Raw genomic sequence first — 22,869 nt, forward strand, 5'->3', positions numbered from 1 at the left:
CTGGTGGATATGGGTGGAGATGAGGGTGGGAAAAGAGTGACCAGAATATACTGTATGAAAACGTTTATTTAAAAAAAATAGGGCTGGAGAAATGGCTCAGAAGATAAAGTGCTTGTTGTACAAGCCTGACCACCTGATTCCCAGGACCCATGGTGGGAGGCAAGGACCTTCCACATGCTCACCATGGCAGATGTGCCCTGGTGTACCTCTGCGCACACACATACACACACAGACACACACACACAGACACACACACACAGACACAGACACACACACACACAGACACACACACACAGACACACAGACACAGACACACAGACACAGACACAGACACAGACACACACACACACACACACACACACACACACACACACACACACACACACACAGAGTTTAAACTACTAGTGGCCCAGCTGCACAGGCTCTGCTCCCCAGACAGTGGTTCTGCTGCTGCTGCTGCTGCTAAAGGTAGCTTTAACTAAATCTCTATTATTCTACTAAAACTCAAGGTCAGGTGGAAATCTGCGAACTCAGCGAGTTAGAGTAGCCACTGGCTCTCTCTTTGCTGGTTTACTGGAAGCCCCTCTCCTTCCACAGGGCCCCAACTAAAGAAAGACCCAGGCTACACTCCTCCCTCCTACTTCCTGTCAACTAGCTGCTAGCCCCGCCTCTCTGAGCCCAGGTTAGTTTTATTTAATTAACGCAAAGGCAACACATCTTTATATAGTTAACAAATGCAGCGTGAACAAATATAACACATCTTTACACAGTTAAACAAATGCAGGATAAAAAAGTGTCACACATCTTTGCCTAGTTAAACAAACATTCCACAACATCTTAGCATATTTGCATGACTGACTTTCTAAAGAATGTCTCAGCTTTAAGAAGTAATGTGTTGGGGCTGCCGGGATGGCTCAGTGGACAAAGTGTTTGCCATGCAAGTGTGAGGACCCGAGTTCAGATCCCCAGTGCCCATCTGTAATCCCAGACTTCCTATAGTGAGGTCTGAAGCAGAGACAGGACACACAGGAACGTGAGGGTCGTCATCCACCCCAGTACACACAGCAGGGAACAAGCGACTGTCTCAAGCAGCGTGGAAGGTGAAGATCAAGATCTGAGGATCCTCCGACTTCTACACTCACGCCCTGGCATGCATACACCAGCACTCACACGGGAACATGTCTGTGCATACAAAGGCCACCACGAAGGCAGTGGTGTTACCGTCTTTATTATGTATCAGACTCTCCTCCACAGATCCTCGAGCTGAGAGGTGGAGGACTCCGGCAGCCCCCTCTCCTGCTGCTGCAGAGCTGTGCAGAACGCGCCATGCTAGCCTCAGAACCAGCATCCTGTAGACTGTCATGCTGAAGGGTGCATGGTTCCTTAAATGCTCACAGACAGCCATGAAAGCTTTCTTCCCTGAATGCTTTAAATCTAACTGGACAAACTCAGGCCACTGGTGAGAGACCGCAGTAAGTGGGACAGCACGTGACGTGACTCATATTCTGGGAAGAGGGCCACCTGGTGCTCAGCAAGGGCGGGAGGTCCTCCCACAGACAGGGGTGGCTGGCAAAATTAGGAGGAAGGTCTTATGCTTCGCAGAGGTGCGTGGCTGGAGCGCAGATCCCCACGGAGGTGAGCTGAGGGGTCCTGCTGGCTTCTCTCCCTCTCCAGGAGTTTCCCTGGTTTACTTCTTAATCTCAAGCACTTAAAGAAAAAAACATAGAGCTATAGAAAGCAATAGTTCCAGCAGATGTTGGGCTAGTTACACAGCAGGCGGCACAAAAACAGGGAGGCAGACACATCCTGCTAGGGAGGACAGTGGAAAGCTGAGAGGTAGCTGTAGGTCCTGGAACAGCCACCAGGAAGGTAACTTTCAAGATAAATTCAAAGATGGAACTAGGTTAAAAGGAAAAGACACCTCATACCAGCAGGAACCAGGACAAGGATGGCTGCACTGTCACCCGACGAGATACTTTTTTTTTTTCCTTTTTGATTTTTCGAGACAGGGTTTCTCTGTGTAGCTTTGGAGCCTGTCCTGGGTACTAGCTCCTGTAGACCAGACTGACCTTGAACTCACAGAGATCCTTCTGCCTCGGCCTCACCAGTGCTGGGATTAAAGGCATGCGCCACCACCACCTGGACAAAATAGATTTAAAACAAAGTTTTAGCCAGGCAGGGTGGGAAAAGCCTGTAGTACCAGCAATTACTAGTGGGCCATAAGTTTGAGGACAGCTTGGTTTACATTGTGAATCCTGTTTTAAAAACAGCTTCTGGCAGATGGGAAACTGGGAGTGCTGGGATTGAATGACTCGCCCAATAACGCTGTCAGTGGGCCACACACAAGGACTCTGTCATGCTTATGGTCAGACTCTGTCACTCAACTTTTTGTGTCTCTGCTGACCCCCATGCTCCTTACTAGGGACATTTTTCCCTTGTAGTGACCCTCTGCTTATTCCGCAGGATCCAAGGAGCATTGTCAATCACAGATCACATAATCCAAGAGCATCTTTCTGGTAGACGTTCTTCCTGATCTGTCTCCATGCACAACCTACCGTCATCTCAGCCAAGCTCCATGCAGTGTGGCGGGAGCACTGTCTGTGCCGCCATCTGTGAAGCTCCATGCAGTGTGGCGGGAGCACTGTCTGTGCCGTCATCTGTCAAGCTCCATGCAGTGTGGCGGGAGCACTGTCTGTGCTGCCATCTGTGAAGCTCCATGCAGTGTGGCGGGAGCACTGTCTGTGCCGCCATCTGTGAAGCTCCATGCAGTGTGGCGGGAGCACTGTCTGTACATTTTCTCAGTCACTCTCACTCCACTGCAGAGAGTTAACCAGGAAGCTGAGTTCCAGGGGTAGAGCATCGGTGGTGCGAGGTCTTCAAGGCTCACAGAAAGCTTCCTAGAGTGATATTTTGTTCACGATCTAACAAAGCTTGCTTGAGGATCAGAGTGCAAAGCTAGCCACACCAGCAAGTTGTACAGATCAGGCAGTGGTGGCACACACCTTTAACCCCAGCAGCCACACTAGTTAGCAATAGGGGCTGGGTGGTGGTGGAGCACGCCATTAATCCCAGCACTGGAGAGGAATATAAGGTGGGATGAGACAGGAACTCGCTCTTTTCAGTCTGAAGATTTTGTAGAGGTAAGAGCTCTCTAGTGGTTGGTTGCTTTGCTTCTCTTACCTTTCAGTTTGAACCCCAATATCTGTCTCTGGGATTTTATTAGACTGCGTGCTGCAGTTTCCAGTGAAGGCTGGGGACTGCCTTCATACCTGAACACAGAGGTGGTCGGGTCCAGAGAGGGTGAACTCTTGGGTGCCGTGGCTCTGCATTACAGACCATGCCTGAGAGCCATTAGAATTCAGCTTGCTCAGTGGCAGAAAATTGGTTCTAACCTGAGCCTTGAAATGAAGGAAGACTGTCAATGCCAAGGTGAACATGAATGGGGAGGGCAGGTAAAATACAGCAACACAGCCAGCCCAGGCAAGGCCACAGCAACTCAAGGTTATGCAAGGTCCAGGAACCAGTGCAGCTAGAGGGAGAGGCAGGAAACTGTACTATTAGAGCTCAGATCCCAGGTCAGAAAGACCAAAGCCCCAGGCCACCATGGAGGGGAGAAGGGAAGGGAGAGAAGGTAAATACTTGCTGGCAATCCTCACCTCCAGAGAGCTGCTGTTTGGTTTTAGAAACTACATAGTGAGCAGGAGCTGTAGGTGGGAAAGGAAAAGGGCCTGGGACGCGGCTCCTGTGTGTGTGTGTGTGTGTCTGTGTGTAAGCCAAAAATGTGAGCCTATTTCCACGTTGACCCAAGGTCAGTGAGTTGGAACTTACCTCTAGTCCTTTAAAGTTACTACCTCAAAGGTCCCACCTATATTTAGCTCAGAGTTCTGCTCTCAAGGTTATTGTCAACAGGTGTGGCTAATAGCCAGCCCTTGTATTTCAAGAATAGAGAAGTAGGTGTGTTTTTACCTCAAACAAAGTCTAAGGATTCAACTAAGGGTCCAGTTCCTTTATGGAGATAGCACTGATTTCCCCCCAGGGAGTGGTTTGCCTACAGAATGTTTTGGTCTAGGGTGTGAGCAGGACTCGTTTTGTTCTAACAACAGAATGTTTAACTACTGGTCTGTTCATTTCCTTGCATTATGTTAAGGCAGTTTTTTTTCTTCTACCTTTTGTGGTCAGGGGTATTTTAAGCAACTGGAAATTAAACGCGGGCGAATTTCACTACTCACTGGAACGCCCTCCCAATACTATTCTGTTTCTCTGTTTTACTATTTTCATCCGTGTCTTCATACTCTTTACTGTATTTCTAAATCCCCGCGCCTCTACCCTGGCGAGAGGGATTTTTGTCAAGGCTGCTCCCCAACACACATGCTTCAGTGAGACCAGATGCTGGGGTCAGAGGAAGATTGAGGGTTAAAATGGCAACACCCAGAGCACTGAGGAAGATGGATGTGGTTGCTTGTAGCCAGATATGAGATAACCAAGCTAACCAGGAGATGAGGACAGAGTCTGGACCAATGACAGCTGGCAGGCTGTCCCCTGCCCAAAGCCCTGAAGCATTACTGTCCTTCCATATGTCCTTATTTCTGAAGCAACTAAGCAATAGAGCAAGCAGTAGGACTTTCATCTAGGAGAGAACGCCACAGACAAGGAGCTAGATGTGGGGTAACCAAGGGAGACGGCGGCTGCGTCCTGGAGCAGCGACAGAGAAGCTCCAGGTGGACGGTGGGAACACAGCCTTAACCAGCAGCCAGCAGACACCGGCAAGGTGGGGGAGGGCAGAGTGGAAGGGCCCAGCTGCAGACACTGAGGTCAGCACTTACCAAGGCACGAAGATGGAGAGCACGGGGCCTCCACTGGCTGGGGCCTCCACTGGCTGGGGCCTCCATAGAGGCCCAGGGAGTAACCAGCCTCACAAGTAGTCACCTCAGCTTTTGTCCAGTCTTTGCCATGGTCACACCCAGACAAGGGAGTTCATGGTTGTTGTTTTGCCATGGTCACACCCCTGACAAGGGAGTTAATGGTTGTTGTTTTGCCATGGTCACACCCCCGACAAGGGAGTTAATGGTTGTTGTTTTGCCATGGTCACACCCCCCCCCCCACAAGGGAGTTAATGGTTGTTGTTTTGCCATGGTCACACCCCCTACAAGGGAGTTAATGGTTGTTGTTTTGCCATGGCCACACCCCAGACAAGGGAGTCAATGGTTGTTGTTTTCTTAGAAACCACTCTCTGGAGAGTTTCCCTCACTTTTAACTTCTCCTTAGTAAAGCTTGCCTCCATCATTGCTGACTATATCTGTGCCAAGAAAGGTCCTTCCCGCTCATACCCCTGCTCCACAGGGTCTAGCACAGCAACAGTAATGGTTAACATGTCGAGTCCTTCCAGCTCATAAAACATGTGCAACACGGACTGAGAAATTAATTCTAATAAGTGAAACCAAGCTCCCAATTGAGATGGCAGAAACTAAGATTATCTTGGGTCTCCTTATCCACTCCCTTCATGCCAGCATGGACTCAGACATCTGATGAGACTCTTCCTGCTTCCTGTTTCTTAAAAGGGGCAAGTCTACAGGAACAAACCTCAATCCACACAGCTGCCACGAAGGCAGGCAGGCATGGACTACACAACCTATGTCTGGGAGCCTCCGAGGTGTTGCCTGTGGAAGGAGATCTGCACGGCAGGACTACAGTGTGATGCCTGACTTGAGACTGCTCAACCTCGCCACAGGCCCAGACACCCACGTTGTTCTGGTAGCAAGACTTTCTAAGGTGTAAGCTATACCCACAAACCATCTTGCTGGGAATCACTGCCTCCTTTGCAGGATCTAACCCAGGGACAGTCTGATCTCCACTCTGTGACAGTTTTCCATGTCACTACCTCAGTGTGTGTGTGTATGTGGCGGGGCGGGGGGGGGGGGGGGGCTCTGGCCAAGCTTCTCAACTATTCTTGTCATCTTGGCCTTTTTGTAAATAGAATTCTTTGAATTCACCTTTAAGTTCACAAGGTTACATGTCTTGTCGATCCACCTTCCGCCCTCAATCCTAGTCCAATGATTTAAAATCCAAATTCACATGAGAGCCAGTCACAGTGATAAACATATACAGCTCCTAAAACCTGAGAAGGGCAGGACTCTTGGAGCCTTCCCCAGGCAACATGGCAGGAACCCATGTAAAAGAAAAGAAACAAAAACCCCACAGGCTCAGCAGTTAAGAGCTCGTCCTGAGGACCTGGGTTCAAGACCCAGCATCTATATGGTGGTGGATACCCATCTATACCCATCTATAACTCTAGACCCAGGGGATTCAATGTCACCTTCTGGCTTCTGTGGGTACTATACACATTTGGTACACAGACATATACACAGGCAAAATACCCATATGCATAAAACAAATAAAGGAAAAAATTATTTTTTGAGACAGGGTTTCTCTTTGTAGACCAGGCTGGCCTCAAACTCACTGAGATCCTCCTGCCTCTGCCTCCCGAGTGCTGGGGTTACAGGTGTGCACCACCAAGACCGCCAGGAAAAAAAATTTTTTTTTTTTTTGAGACAAGGTTTCTCTGTAGCTTTGGTGCCTGTCCTGGAACTAGCTCTTGTAGACCAGGCTGGCCTCGAACTCACAGAGATCCACCTGCCTCTGCCTCCCGAGTGCTGGGATTAAAGGCGTGTGCCACCCCTGCCCGGCAGGAAAAAAATTTTTAAATTCAATCATTCTGGGGGCTGGAGAGATGGCTCAGTGGTTAAGAGCATTGCCTGCTCTTCCAAAGGTCCTGAGTTCAATTCCCGGCAACCACATGGTGGCTCACAACCATCTGTAATGAGGTCTGGTGCCCTCTTCTGGCCTGCAGACATACACACAGACAGAACATTGTATACATAATAAATAAATATTAAAAAAATGTTTAAAAAAATTCAATCATGGGCTGGAGAGATGGCTCAGTGGTTAAGAGCATTGCTTGCTCTTCCAAAGTTCCCAAGTTCAATTCCCAGCAACCACATGGTGGCTCACAACAATCTGTAATGAGGTCTGGTGCCCTCTTCTGGCCTGCAGGCATACACACAGAATATTGCATGCATAATAAATAAATAAATAAATATTTTTTTTTAAAAAAAATTCAATCATTCTTTCACAGCAATGTGATTTAGGCAGAAAAAAATGTCATCTCAAACCTAAGTAGCTGGATAGGTTTGAGTTCACCTGCTTAGGCTAAAATATCCTCTGCACTTTGTCTTCCCACTAACACATCCCTAGAACAGAGCAGGGGCCGAGCAGCATGGCCTATTAGTGCACACAGAGAGCCAAGGGGACCACTTTCTAGTCCAGTGCCCAGAGCTGGGGCTGGGCATCTCTTCAGGACAGCCGCTTAGCTCTCCTGACTCTTCCCTATCTACAGCAGGTCCAGAGGCCCTGGAGATGCTCTGCTTCTTGGGCCAGCAGGGGCGCCAGGGCTGTAAAAGGCATCTCCATGTGAAGGCAATTTCAGGTAAACTGGTTTTTAGAGAAGCTCCTCTCTTTTGGAGCTTTCAGACAACACTCAAGGACACGGTTCTTTCCAGAGTGTGAGTGCTGTGTGGCTACCTCCCAACCCAAACACTCCCTTCTGCGGGGGAGAAGCTTAGAAAGCTACAAGGCTGGTGCAACTCCCCTCCCCAAGGTTAGACAGGAAAACACAGTTGCCAGGAGGAGGAGAGTCTTCAGTAGAGCTGCTCCAAGCTGACTTGGAAGCCCCAGGGATGCTGGATGCAGTCTTGTGTGCTGGTGTGGGCTCCTGTAATACAGCTCCAATAAACTCACTAGTTCACTAAACGAGACCTGAATGTTTTGGTCTTTTGTTGGTATCCTAGCTCAAGTGAATGACATTATTTGTCTCCCATGATAACGAGAGGCAAAGAAAACACAAGGATAAATATCAGTGTAGAGAGGGCCTTGTCTAGTGGTCAGGTTTCTTTGAAAATCAGCCTGTGTGGCTCTGGGAAGCCATTTCAGACACACAGAGGTGAATACCAGCAGCTTGAGCAGCTGTGGGGTGCACAGCTCCAGTAAGGTGAGCAAAGGCTTGAGATGGACTGACTGAGGAGAGAGGGAGAGTAACACCTGCACCGTGAATCACTGCTGCTGCAACACGAGGGGGCAAGAGAGCTGCTCATGTAAACCAAACAGCACAGCACTGTTACAAATCAAAGTCCTGTTAGCGTTAAAGAACAAAACAACACTGTAAAATACAGGTTACCACTGGTCAACATTTTAATTCACTTTAAACCAAAGGAACATTATTATATGCAGAACCTGTCATTTTACACATTAAAGTTTATCAGGTTAACAATACCTAAGCAAGGAATACCTGGAAACAACTTCCTCCTTGCTGAACCTCACATTATCAGAGTGACTCAATACCTTTCTGTAGTACTGACCACAAAGCTGCCGTTCGGCTTTTTCTCTCCACCCTCTCCAGAATCACCAAAAGGTCAGTCACTGGGTAATAGAAAGTGACAGATTTCGCACTTGACTGTTGGAAAGTCTTCCTCAAATAGAGAAAGCCACATCCTGCCATGCTGGTGGGTCAGCTCCCTCACTTGCAGTGCCTACCAAATAGTAAAATCACACGTTTGATCCGGACTCGAGGCCCACCAGCTCTAGAGCTTCTACAAGGCATTAAAGAGACAGCACAGGGTGAGACAGTTTCTAACAGCAGTCAGACAGCACTGTTTCTAAGGGTAAAGCGTGAAGAACAGACAGCACCATGTCAGGGCAGACAGCGGACAGAAATACACAGGGGCTTCCAGGCCACCCAGCCCACTTTCTGTCCTACTTCCTCTTGATGTTTATAGTTCAGTTTCACTTAGCTTTAAAGAGCCAGACTCTACTGTCAGAGCCCGAAGCTTTACTACGCTCTCACTTCCTCTGCACTACAGCTGAGAAATGTCACTGCTCTACTTAGAAATCATGGAATGGAAAGTGGCATTGGTACAAACCACAGCTTCTGCTCACTCAACATGGATGGATGATTTCCAATTTCTCTTTTTATTAATAAAGGTAACTTTTTTTTTTAACAATTTATTTTTATTTTTTTTTTGGTTTCTCTGTAGCTTTGGTGCCTGTCCTGGAACTAGCTCTTGTAGACCAGGCTGGCCTCGAACTCCCAGAGATCCGCCTGCCTCTGCCTCCCAAGTGCTGGGATTAAAGGCATGCACCACCACCGCCCGGCAATAAAGGTAACTTTTAACAGTCTTAATTAAAATGAAATGTATCAAAGTTTCACAATTCCTAAATTTTACTTAGCAGTATGATGGTGTATGTACATTTAAAATATTTTAGCACTACAAATGCCAGTGGCCTATATCCCTGCAGCACTACACACAACAGCACAAATTAAATCTGCCAGAAATTCTATTATTGACTCAAAATTTTTAAGGATTACAGTACAATTATGTACAGTGTACAAAGTCTGTCAAACTGAATATACATGGTCTTAGGCCATTACTACTATTTCATTCCAATTTGGATTTAAATATAATCAACTTACAGATCTGAAATAAAAGCACTGCTTAATGGTTTCAGATGCATTTTGGTATTGGATGTTTCAAGGCATAGAAATAATAAGACTGTACTGAAGTAATCTGCGTCTACAGCTGCTTGAGACAGCAGGATGAAATGCGACCTTAAATGTTAACTGTTAGCGACAAGTCTGCCAATTCAGAGTCCAAGCCACTCCTAGTTTAAAACAAGCAAAACTAATAGCACAGAGAACTTTAATATAACCTTAATGGTCTAACAAACCTTCCAAATGGAAGGAAATACAAAAAAAATTCACACATCAATTTACCTTGTATCGGTACGTTTCAGCATCACAGATTTATCGGGTCGGGACGGCTAACACTACGGTTCAAGGATCTCGCAGCGGCCCGAGACAAAGTGACACTGCTACAGCTATACTGATCCCTTTCTGCTCTGTAACACTGACACCTCAGGGCTCCCTCGCTATAATGAGCCCAAACACCATTTCCTTGGAGATATAACGCTAAACCAAATCAAGCATATTAGTCTCCTAGACACAGGCTCATATAGGAAGTATTTTGTTTACTAAACTGAAAAGTTAACTTTTAAAAATATCTGCAGTCTTTTTGAAATGCAAGGCACCAGCAGGAGCATGCGTTCCAGCAAGGGTGACTGACGGGACCATGGAGCCCAAAGTCCTTCCTCTTCTGCTGATCACAATACTTCCTTTCCTGTCTATGCAACATCTTCCAGATAATCGGCCACGTCGCTGAGCTGGGAAACAGTCAGGTCTTGTGTGAGGTCATCAAGCTTTGTTGTCCAAAAGAAAGAGAAGAATCAGTGTACAACAAAGTCTGAATCCATCTGTCAGTGTATACTGCTATCATTTCTTTATCTTCTGTAACCTGCTTAGGAGGGCCACCCCTGGACTAGAGATGGCTACCAGGAGGACAGGGACAGCGAGGCAGGACAAGGTTCCTCTCCGGACTTTGTGGCACTTACTCTCTCAGAGCTGTTCATTTGGCCCATTACTTCTTATTTTTTTCCCTTTGCATATAAGGAAATACTAGAAATAAAATTATTTTAAGTAAATCGCCCTTGTTCGAACAGTAGTCTTGGTATACAACCATCAGTAAAAAAACAGCTACTGGAACCTTAAAGTCATACTTTTTTTAGTTAGTTTTATTCCCTTTATTTGATTTTTTGTTTGTTTTTGATGTGGGATTTCCCTCTGTATGCTGTGATTACCATTAATGAATAAAGGAACTGCTTTGGGCCTAAAGCAGAGCTATAGGGGAACAGAGTTAGGCGGGGAAAACTAAATGGAATGGTGGGAGAAAGAAGGATGGAGTCAGGGAGACGCCATGGAGCTCCGCTGGAGACATATGCGGGAACTTTAGCCGGTACGCCACAGCCACGTGGTAATATACAGATTAATAGAAATGGGTTAAATTAAAATGTAAGAATTAGCCAATTAGAAGCTAGAGCTAATGGGCCAAGCAGTGTTTTAATTAACACAGTTTCTGTGTGATTATGTCGGTTCTGAGTGGCCAGGACGAACAAGCGGCCTCCCTCCTACATATTTGTTTTATTTTTTGAGACAGGGTTTCTCTGTGCAGCCATAGCTGTCCTGGAACTCGCTCTGTAGACCAGGCTGGCCTCGGAATCACAGAGATCCGCCTGCCTCTGCTTTCCTCCCATGTGCTGGGATTAAAGGTATGCGCCAAGTCATTACAATTTTAAAAACGAAACTCAGAAAAGCCCACACACTAAGAAATAGATTAAGAATGATACTTTGGATCTGTTATTTTTGACTCTCATCATTATTAAATAATGAACTCATTAAGGTATTGCATTTTATATGCAAAACAATTGAATGCCATATTAATGCTAGTTTTAGACTAGAGAAAAGAGTAAGGAAACACTATTGATGACAGTGATCTTTCATAATCTACAGTGGATATCAGTTAGCTGAGGGGCTTTTAGTTTTGATTTAGAGCAAGGGAAGACCACAGAACACAGGGTTGTGTTTTTCTTTGACACTGCACTGGTGTGCAGCTATGCTGCTGATGTCGGTTCTAACAGCTTTAAGGTGGACTCCTTCATTTTATACATATTTTCATCAAGTTGGCTGAAAACAACATCAATTTGATTCCTTCCTTCCTATTTGGAAGCTTACTCGTTCACTGGCCTGATTGCTCTGGCTAGGATCTCATGCACTGTGTTAAATCAAAGCAGTGAAAATGTTCAATACTGTGATAATTTGAAAACTGGTAGTTGTTGTTCAGAGTTCTCATTTTCCTCTCTCCCTTTCCCCCTTCAGTCAGTGCACCCGCTTGCTTTAGCTGCTCACTGCTGAGGTAACCTTTATCTCTTTTGAAATCTGTGACATTACCAAGAGACTGAGTTAGCAGCTGACCTTCACCATGAATTCCATCACAGATCTGAACAAACAATCCTCAGTGGTCTTCAGCAAGAGCTGTGTTTGGTTCTTATGGATGACAAGCGGTGGAAAGGTAAGAGGGGCAAACATCTCGTGTGCTTCTCACCTACTGTCACTAAGTAGTAATACTTCCACCTTAAAAGAAACCAAGATGAAGCTGAGCATGGTGGCACACAGCTTTAATCCCAGCACTAGGGAATTGGAGGCAGGAGGATCTCTGTGAGTTTGAGGCCAGCCTGGTCTACAGAGTGAGTTCTTTGACCACCAGAGACCCTATGTCAAAAAGCGAAACAAAACAAAACCCAACAAAAACACCCACAAAAGGAAGCTGAGATAAAGGCTCATGCTTACCTATGACACCTAGCATCTGAAAGGTAGAGGCAGGAGACTTGTTTCAAGTTTGAGGCCTTCCTGAGCTACATACTGAGTTCAAGGCCAGCCTAGGATTTAAACCAGGATCCTATTTCAAGGAATCCAAACCAGAAAACAAAGACACTTAATATATTAAAAATGACACAACCCAAATTTTGCTTACTCATTTTAAAATACAACCTCTCTTGAGGGATCACACTCATGTGACAATCTGAACCCAGCCTACTTCCACCTCATCTAGAAGGCAGCACACCCAGCTAGGCTGTGAACAACAAAGATGCCGCAGCTCATCTCTTCTCTATTGCGTGAAAAGCTCCAGTGTGGAATCCAGATGGAATCCTGGCTTTAAACCTCAAACCAAAGTCCTTTGCTATGCTGCCTCCCGCAGTTCTGTCTCAACCTGGCCTCAACTAGCCAAAGGTGGTCAAATGTCCCATAGATACAAGCTCACTTTAACTCCAAGTGAGACAGTTTTGGCTCTAGTCCTGATCCCTTGTGGCCACCCTTACCCCAGGCCTGTCAGAGTACAAATACTAAACAAAGGACAGCTGTGAGCCTCCCACACCCTTGAGGGTTTTCTTCAGACTTACAATAGGCAACTGTCACAAACTGTTTGCAATTTTCAACCATTTTTTTACTATCATATAAATTTACTAAGCCCCTTAGCAAATCGACAAATAAACAGCATACCCAAAGATGTGCTAGCGCCTTACTTTATCACTGCTGTTAACGTCGTCTATGCCCATGGAAAGGTCTTCTTCAATTTCTTCACCAATACTTAATTCACTTTTTTCTGAGCGGTGGCTAGCACTAATTATAGGAGGGGAAAGATGAAAAAGAATTCTGAAGAATAATTACCACTGCTCAAATTTTCAAAGACTTTAATCCTACAAGTAACATATAACAACATTAAACATTGATTTCACTGTCATCTAAGAAAACTCACAAGGCAAGGATCTCTCAAATGTCACTCATCACACAATATTCTTACCTCCAAACACAGTATAATTTATTATTGTAATAAGTCAGAAATTTCTAATCAGAAAACTGTTAAAATTCTCAAGCATATAATTTAAATTTCTAATCATATCTATAGCAAATATTACTTTCTTTTTAAATTTTTCTTTAATATTTATTTATTATGTATACAATGTTCTGTCTGTGTGTATGCCTGCCTGCCAGAAGAGGGCACCAGACCTCATTACAGATGTTTGAGAGCCACCATGTGGTTGCTGGGAATTGAACTCAGGACCTTTGGAAGAACAGGCAGTGCTCTTAACCGCTGAGCCATCTCTCCAGCCCCCAAATATTACTTTCATATCACTAGGCAATTCATACAAGTTACCGCTAACAAAATATTCATGTCACAGTGATGAAGGCAGTTTTTTTAAAGTCAAACACAGACAATGCCCACCACAAAGACAAAGGACACAAGAAAAATCAGGATAAGCTCCTGACTTGGTTTCAAATAACAGGTCAACCCTGACACCACTTCTTTATCTTACTCTTCACGGCTCTCCCACTACAGCACACACATTTGTCTGTGTTCTAATGTAACAAGTTGTCACTCCAAAACATAATTTCCAGTCCTGTCCAGACACCGAAGAAACAGGATGTGACCTGCCCCACTGAAAAAAGTACTGTGCCATTTTAATGTAGATAAAAATAATGGGTTCATATAAGTTACAAGAGTTAATAAGAAGCTTGAGCTAATGGGCCAATCAGTTTATAACTTATGGAGACCTCTTTGGGGTCAGTTTTCTTTGGGGCTAAATGGCTGTGGGACCTGGTGGGAGGACAGAAACCCCAACAAGCAGGCCCTCATGTTACAAGCTATCTGTCGGTTCTTTCAATCAAGTACAAAGTAAACACTAATGTAATTGTGCCACACTCATATTCAGAAAGTATTTAGAAGATTCATGTATTCATCTCAAGGTTTTTCTTACCTATGAAAATCATCAACATAGTCTTCATCTTCTCCAGTTCCTGGTAATTTGTTTAAGAAAAGAAATACATTATTACACACTTACAGAAAAATACTTATTTTTTTTAAATAAGCGTTTCCTGCCAAAACATTACTGAATGATACTGATTCATGAAAACATTAAGTACCAAAATAGTGTTTAAAAAATTTATATTTATTTATTTTTATATTCAGGAATATTTTGCCTGCATGTATTTGTATGTGTACCATGTGTCTGCCTGGTCCCAGGAAGAAGACCTACAGATGGTACTGAGCAATCATGTGGGCACTGTGACATGAACGTGGTTCCTCTGCAAGAGCAGCACATACTATTGGCCACCAAGCCAATCTCTTCAGCAGAAAAAAATATATTGCAGTCATCTCTTTAGTAATACTTTTACCACATTAAATGAAGGGAAATAATAAATGCTGTCTAAGGATTCTACCACATGCTGGAAAGTGAAAACCTTATTTGTGTTCTAGGTTCAGGCAGGGGCTTACTCTATGAGACTGCCCTGTGACCTGATGGGTGTGTGGCTCCATGGCAGAACACTTGCTCAGCATACTCATGGACCTGGGCTCTATCCTCATCACCACAAAAACAGAAAAAGGGACACACAACAGCACGGCACCATCAATTTCTCTTGTCACCTTGTTTCCAACTGCTGTGACTTTCAACGCAATAGTCTGCTCACAATTTTAAAAACCATCAGAAGGTGTGAAGAGGCGATGGAGCATGTGGGCCCATCACCCGGAAGAGCCCTGGGTGCCCTCTCGTGGCCATGCCCAAGCACAAACAAGCCCGAACCACAAATTCTGAATTTACAGTCTGATACACAAGAGGCTTCAAATGCAAAGTGGCCACACGAGGAGGAGCTGTTACTAACTCACAAGTGCCTCAAGCTTCCTCACACACAGGGCTCTGAGGGGAGCAAATTTACGACCTAACCCATATCTCTCAATGACAACTAACTGCAAATTAGCTGTTATTTTCATCCCATGACTTTTAGAGCAGTTGAGGAAGAGCGGGAAGGAATGGCTGGGAAGGAATGGCTGTGGGAACGTTCGCAGGGACTAAGGGGAGGCTGCCCGGGGCAGGAAAAACTCTGGCTGGAGAGTGAACTGCTCAAGGCTGCTGCCCATCACTATTCCGGGTTCTCCAAAACAGAGGAGCAAACTTGAGGGGATTCAAGATCAAGGGGGGCAGAAAACTCTCTTACAGCATTTGATTATACAGTTGTCAAACTTTGGAGTGACGCTTCTTCCACAGACAGCAGTCAACAGTGAGAGAGAGGCATTAGGTTTCAGAACAAAAAAAAGGTAGCACAGTGGACGGAAACTCTGTGAAGGCAGTAGAGGCTCAAATTCCAGGAGAATATGTTTGTAGAGAAAGCCTGACAAAATGAAGGTGTTTGAGACAGCAGCAGAGGACAACCACCGTGGAGCGGGAGGCGGGCAGGGCACAGCAGAGTGGTCTGATATCTTTCTTCACCGACATGGGCTTTATGTGTATTGGTGTAAAGATGTCATATCCCCTGGAACAGGAGTTACAGACAGTTGTGAGCTGCACTGTGGTTGCTGGGAACCGAACTTGGGTTCTCTGGAAGAGCAGTCAGTGCTCTTAACCACTGAGTCATCTCTCCAGCCCACAGTTTACCACTCTTGCTGTAAGCAGGCCAAGTGCCTGTTTATAACATTCCACTTGCAAACTTTTGCTTCTCCCTTTACTACAACCATGTATATTTATGTACAGCATGTCTTAACATGTACAGTGTAAAATCACTAGCACTGTCAAGCTTATTAATGCACCAGGTCATGCGGTCAAGCATTTTTGCTTTAACTAAACTTTGTGCATTTAAGATCTACTGTCTTAGAGAATTTCAAGTGTGCAATACAACTAACAGTGGTCATCATGCTGGGTTTTAAACTCTAGAAGGGCTATCCACCTAACACAGCCTCACCATGTAGGCTGGCCTCTGCTTCCCTAATGCTAAGATCAAAGGTCATGCCACATGACCAGCTCATCTGCCTACTCTTAATTATGCCATTTAAACTAAAACAGATTGTGTTCTAAATTGAGTTTTCACTGGAATGGTATTTACAGAATGTCCAAGGATGACACAGTGGCTGACGGCCTGAGTGACACATGCAGACTCCAACAGCTGCTGCTCTTCATCCTCTTCTCTGGGTCAGAACAGGGTGGGAGGGGCACATCACTGACATCATCCTAACTGCATGAGCCCATATTCCTCAGAGTACCTGCAATCTTGTCATGCATGCTGTCAACAAGAACAAGGCTCAAATGACTGCCGTAGCCCACTAAACAAGACTACTCCCTTCTACTGAGTCTGGTGAAGTGCTGGACACCACCCCAAGTTCAACTCGAGGTACGCCTAAATGCCAGCAGCGGAGGAACGTCAGTCAGGACTGCCTTCACCAGAGGAGAGGTCTCTGCAGTTCTATCTTAGCAGCAGAGGAGGGAACCACACTTTCATCAGAGAAAAGAGCAGTGAAAAGGGAAAGCCCAAAGGCTTGCACTAGGTGAACCACCACAAAGAGAAACAAGATGTCAGAATGAAGGGACAGAGCAGAACCTGAGGCATTGTGGTCAAGGGAGGGAGCAACAATTCTGAGGTGCAAGAGTAAAGAACTCCCTGCAGGTGTGATTGCAGCAGAAGCAGAGAAGGAAGGAGCATGGACCCACCTAGCCAGCCACCAGCCAGTAACCGGGAGGCACAGAGGAAGGGCCAGACTACTAGCAACTTAGCAGTTACCAGGACTTCAGGGCACTGTGTGGGACAAGAATCCAGGCAGCTCAGAGGACATATATTCTTCGGCAAATGGGGAAGAAAGTAACACAAAAAGGATCTAGAATTTGATGCACCCCTGAGCTAGGCACTGTACCTATTGATGTATGTACACATGCTTAAATCCTATTTAGTCTTCAAAGCGAGGTAGATGGTACTGGACTCACTCAACAGAGAAGAAAAGCACAGTTTACTCCAAGTCAGGGCCATAGTGAGGATCTTAATGTAAACCTATTCAGTCTTCACCTGGGTCCTGTGCTATATCCAGGGTGTTTGGTTAGAAACTTTGGGAGGACAGTCCTGCACATTCACAAAGTGCACAGAGGACACAGCTCTCTTTCCCCAGCCTGCCTGAGCAGCACCGCCCTTAGAACAGAGCACATCACATCCACACAGAAGACAGAGATGGCCGAGAGCCCAGCTGTACCGTGAGAGGGGAAGGTTCTCCGGGCCCCCGTTACACTGTCTGCAGTGAGTTCAGAACCCAGCTCTATGCACACTGACTATCTGCTCCAAATAACACAACACCCACAGGTCCTCTCACAAGTCTGAGCCTTGCATCAGACTGACCCGCTGTGCTCTGGGTGCTTCACTCCCAGCACAGAGATCAGCTCTGTCGCCGCCACCAACTTCACCCACTCTCTCTGAAACCGTCTTTGTTATACAGCTCTGACTTGATCACCAGGTCTGGCCACAGCCTCTTCTGGAGGTCTTTCATAAAAATCCAGGCTAGGGCATGTTCCTACTACAGTCTGAATGCTACAAGGCAAAGGATGATGGTCCAGGTTGTTGCTATGGCCATTTCCCAGCACAGGGCTGAACTCTGGATGCTGGGAGTGACGCTGAATGTTGGCAGGAAGGCTCGCCGTGTAGACGTTAATCTGGAAGATGATTTTAACAATCGCACTAAAACTGAAACCTAGTTACCTAGTCCAAGTGATCCAATTTTCTCACTGACCAATTTCAGATCCTTCAGGACCGTGCTTCCTCTTTTACCTGCAGGCAGGAAAAAGGACTTGCGTGAATGGAACTCAGAGCGACATTCTCTAAGCCACGCCAAGCTTTCTCTCAGATGAGACATCATATCCCTAAGAGTACAGAAAACCCTAGAATAGAACTATGATCAATAGAGGACAGAATCATGTGCTATCATTCCTGGAGTATTTTTTTTTTTGGTAAAAAGCAAAGGATTCCTGTGTTATAGAGAGAAACCAGATTATATCATTCCTTATTAAAACATAACCACCAAAATAAAAACGTACACAAGCCCAGGGCTATGAACTCCCAGTGGATCTACTTCAGGAAGTTCTGCTGATGTTCTGAACACGTACTGCTGGCTAAACACCAGCTGGCTATGATAGGGTGATGTCCACATATGCTCCTTAAATCCTCAGAAATATTGTCCCGGTGATGCAGGTGGGTCTTCTATCTATCCATTGCTTTCATTGGTTAATTAATAAAGAAAACTGTCTTGGCCCTTTGACAGAAAGTTAGGTAGGCAGAGTAGACAGAACAGAATGCTGGGAGAAAGAAGCAGATTCAGGCAGACGCAATAGCCCTCCTATCCAAGATGGACACAGGTTAAGATCCTTCCCCGTAAGCCACCACCTTGAGGTGCTACACTCGTTAATAGAAATGGGTTAATCAAGATATGAGAGTTAGCCAGTAAGAGGCTAGAGCTAATGGGCCAGGCAGTGTTTAAAAGAATACAGTTTCCATGTAATTATTTTGGGTAAAGCTAGCCGGTGGCCAGGAGCCCTCCTGAGTGGCGGGAAGTGGCCCGCTGCTCCTTCTACATCCCTGGGTGGGGATAGGCTCGGTTGGGAAGGGACAGGACAGCACAGTGTAAGTAGCTTGCTACCCTCTGCCTGGCTTGCAATCTCTCTTCTTTGTGCATACAGAGTCTAACACAAGCCCCGATGATAGAGTGATTATGACAATGGCTCTATCATAGAACTTCTTTAAACACTAAGTTATTCTATGGGTCCATGAGACATGACCTACAAGTTACAAATGTCCTGTCTCGGAACGGCACAGCACCTAACACCCATCCTAGGCTGACAATGTTCCAATCAAAACTTCTGGAGATGCCTCACCTATGAGCCATCCCAGTCTAGCAGCATGCTGGGGACGTGTTACCTTCCCTAGTGACAAGTAGGTTGATAAAACAGAGGCACAGGCATACTGCAGCCACAGAAAAGTCAAACCAAATTTTGATGTATATTACTTCAGTATAAAATCTTTTTTTTTTTTTTTTTTTTTTGGATTTTTTGAGACAGGGTTTCTCCGTAGCTTTTGGTTCCTGTCCTGGAACTAGCTCTTGTAGACCAGGCTGGCCTCGAACTCACAGAGATCCACCTGCCTCTGCCTCCCGAGTGCTGGGATTAAAGGCGTGCGCCACCACCGCCCGGCTCAGTATAAAATCTTAAAATTATATATGTATACTATTCATAGCCTAAACCATTTAAAAGGTCAGTTTCCTAAAGATATTTCGATAGTATAGCAAAGGAGAATACAAAATGGTGGAGAACACTGACTACATTAAGAAATGAAGAGAACAGCACACTATTGTGTATATCTTATTAAAATATTGTGTATCTTATTAAAATACTGTATATCTTATTAAAATTAGGATTTTCTACAATCAACCCACACTAATCCTATCACATGTAATGGCCAGATTTTTTTTGTCACCCTGACATAAGCTCGTCATCTAGGAAGACTAAACAGTCAACTGAGGGATTGCCTCTGTCAGACTAGCCTGTAGGGTAAGGCTGTGGGACATTTTCTTGATTAATGGTTGGATGTAGCAGGGCCCAGTTCCCTGTGAGCGGTGCCACACCTGGACAGGTGGGACTAGGTTATATCAAAAAGCAAGCCCTGGGGAGTAAGCCAGTAAGCAGTGTTCCTCCACGGCTTGGCCTGTCTCAGTTCCTGCCGAGTCCCCTTTGTGAAGAACTATGAGTGTAAGCTGAAATAATCCCATTTTTCCTCAACTGACTTTTGGTCATGGTATATTATCACAGCAATGCACACCATGCTTATCTGGAAACAACAAAACAACAACAACAACAAACCTGGAGTATCAAATACTCACTCTCAGCGGCATCTGTTAATGAAGGGGCACCTGCCAGGGAGCTCAGACCGCTCCTTAGGGGGGGTATGTCAGAAAGTGAGGCCAGACTTCCCACTTGCTTCCTAGGTTCACTTCTCCTAACAAGAAGCAATCGACAGTTAAATGACAATTTCAGACCTTTTCACTGTAGTCTTAGTCTGTAAACATAAACAAGCAATGTAAAGCACTTATATATTCATGTAGTGGCTGGAAATGAAGATTTCACAGATCAGCCATAAAGCATACCTATGGGACAATACAGAATATAGACATCTGTGGTCCAACACAGAAGCATTATCTCTCCAGCACACACACTGCTCAGAAGCTGCAGAGTCCTCTGACTTTGAGGGGCTTTTCATCAACTTCATGCATTCCAGTCAGCTCGCTCCTAACTTCCCAGGCACTGGCCACCCTCTCCATTCTGCTGACAACTCCTCCCTGGAGTCCACAAGGCATCACTCCAGGAATGCTCTGTTACATTATTCTAACTCTGGGTGTTTCCTTACACTAACATGCACGCACACTAGCAAGCACACATGCACAAACTGAAACCCTGAAGCAGCTCCTATCACATGGTGGGCACCTGATAATAGGCTCATCTGGTGAAAATGGTTCATACCTGATGCCTTCAATAATCCTGGCATTATAACATACTAAGTTTCACTGACACAAAATCAGATTTCTGGATTCAATAATTATATAGTTATCAGATCATTAGTTTCAAAATATAGAAATTTTGTTTTTAAACCATAAGTCAGATGATCCGGAGAAGTTTACTCACCAACCGTATGTTTTTTCTGGCTTGGGAATGGGATCATCAAAGAAAGAATCTCCTTCTGCATCATCTTCATCTGGACAAAGAGCACTTCTGTCTTTGGCGTCTAGAGTGCTGCTGCTCAGGAAGGATGCAATTCTTGTCTCGTGGGCCAGCGAGTGCAGGCTGCTCCTGCTCTTTGGCTCTGACAAGGAGACACTGGTCTCACTGCTGGTCTTCTAAGAAAGAGGGAGGGACAGGTCTCCGTGGTGATAAACTTCTAAGATATGATAAACAATAGCCACCACAGCGGTGTGTGCGCACATGTGTCTATGTGTGGGTGTGTATCTGAGTGTGTGCACGCCTGTGTCTGCCCGTTAGCAGCAGGAATGGCAGTGTAGTCCTATGCTTTCCCACTTTATCCCCGGGCTTCCTGACATGGGCAACTTTCCAATGACAAAATGTTAAAGCAGACGTTCACACTGTTTCTTCTAACTGAAAACACTTTACTGTGCCTACCCGGGTGCTCAGCAATGCTCCCATTTATAAACAGCGTCCTCTTTCCATCCTATGTCACTGCTGCATAAAATATCTTTTTCTTTTAAATTCTTTTTTTAAAAATATTTATTTATTTATTTATTTATTTATTTATTTATTTATTTATTTATTTATTTATTATGTATACAATATTCTGTCTGTCTGTATGCCTGAAAGCCAGAAGAGGGCGCCAGACCTCTTTACAGATGGTCGTGAGCCACCACGTGGTTGCTGGGAATTGAACTCAGGACCTTTGGAAGAGCAGGCAATGCTCTTAACCACTGAGCCATCTCTCCAGCCCTGCATAAAATATCTTAACACATTTCAACTTCAAACCAGGAGAGAGCACTAAAGTTATGACTATGTCATAAAAATCACCTAAACTGCACTATTCGTCAAGAGAGAGCAGTTTTCTACCCATCACCAATGAGAGCCTCAAGGGGAAATGCGCAGCCTTCGAATGCTAACGTTTCCAACAAGCAGATGCTGACTATAACAGTGACCTTAATTCAGGCTTGCTAGGCTACTTATTAACCTGTACTTCCTGTAATATCCACAAGCAGACACATAAATCTTCTATGTATCTTCAACCAAGGCTGAAAACACACTTCTATTCTGGACCCACTGACACAGAGCCAAGGCTAGCAGGAACTATCTCAGTGACTGGTTTACTTTGACCACCACAGTACAGTTTTAGTCTATACCTGGTCTGGTCTTTTTTTCCCCCCTTTTTTGGAGACAGGGTTTTTCTGTGTAGCTCTGGCTGTCCTGAACTCACTCTGTAGACCAGGCTGGCCTCGATCTCACAGAGATCCACCTGCCTCTGCCTCCCTGAGTGCTGGGATTAAAGGTGTGTACCACTATTGCCTGGTTTTATCTATTTCAATAACAAAAATAATGCCAGTGTAACAGCAGTGGCTAACAATTGTGGAGAATACGCAAATGCTTCAAGTGTTGTGCCTCACTCAATCTTTAGACCACGCATATAAGATGTGCTATCTGTACGGATTCTAAAAAGGAACGCAAAGGCAATTTATGTAACTTGTTAAGACCCCAGGTCAGCTAAATAGTAAAATGAGGATCAGATTAGCTCTCCCTTTTTGAGACAAGGACTCATACAACACAGGTGGCTTTGAAGTTGCTGTACAGCTGAGGATGACCTTGAGCCGATTTCCTTGCCTCTTGCCTCCCAATGGCTGGGATTACAGGAGTTTGCCACCACATCCAGCCAAGGTTAGTTCTTAATACTCGGGTTATACCATTAGGTCGAGTTATATGAAACTGCATTTGGTGTGGATTGAAAGGACAATTTCCAAAGGGCTGACCTTATATACTACAGAGTGTAATATCATAAAGACCCCCGTGCTGCTCCAGAAAAAGCAG

At 45.2% G+C, this 22,869-nt stretch overlaps 1 protein-coding gene across 5 annotated transcripts in view; it reads right to left on the reverse strand.

The window, feature by feature from the left end:
* Positions 1-8,220: 8,220 nt before the first annotated feature.
* Positions 8,221-22,869, reverse strand: part of Cep43 (centrosomal protein 43) — a 29,518-nt gene continuing 14,869 nt past the window's right edge. For 2 of the 5 annotated variants that reach the window (XM_075951110.1, XM_075951120.1), the window contains 6 exons: positions 20,977-21,188; positions 20,178-20,293; positions 18,008-18,076; positions 14,257-14,296; positions 13,024-13,120; positions 8,221-10,305 (listed from right to left, as the gene is read on the reverse strand). In XM_075951110.1, coding sequence (XP_075807225.1) covers positions 10,231-10,305; positions 13,024-13,120; positions 14,257-14,296; positions 18,008-18,076; positions 20,178-20,293; positions 20,977-21,188 — 609 coding nt within the window. In that variant the 3' untranslated portion in view covers positions 8,221-10,230. Of the gene's footprint in view, positions 10,306-13,000; positions 13,121-14,256; positions 14,297-18,007; positions 18,077-20,177; positions 20,294-20,976; positions 21,189-22,869 lie in introns of all 5 variants that reach the window. The other 3 variants (XM_075951126.1, XM_075951122.1, XM_075951124.1) reach the window with 3 other exon arrangements.

The sequence above is a fragment of the Microtus pennsylvanicus genome, chromosome 1 (genome assembly GCF_037038515.1).
Source record: "Microtus pennsylvanicus isolate mMicPen1 chromosome 1, mMicPen1.hap1, whole genome shotgun sequence".
NCBI lineage: Eukaryota > Metazoa > Chordata > Mammalia > Rodentia > Cricetidae > Microtus > Microtus pennsylvanicus.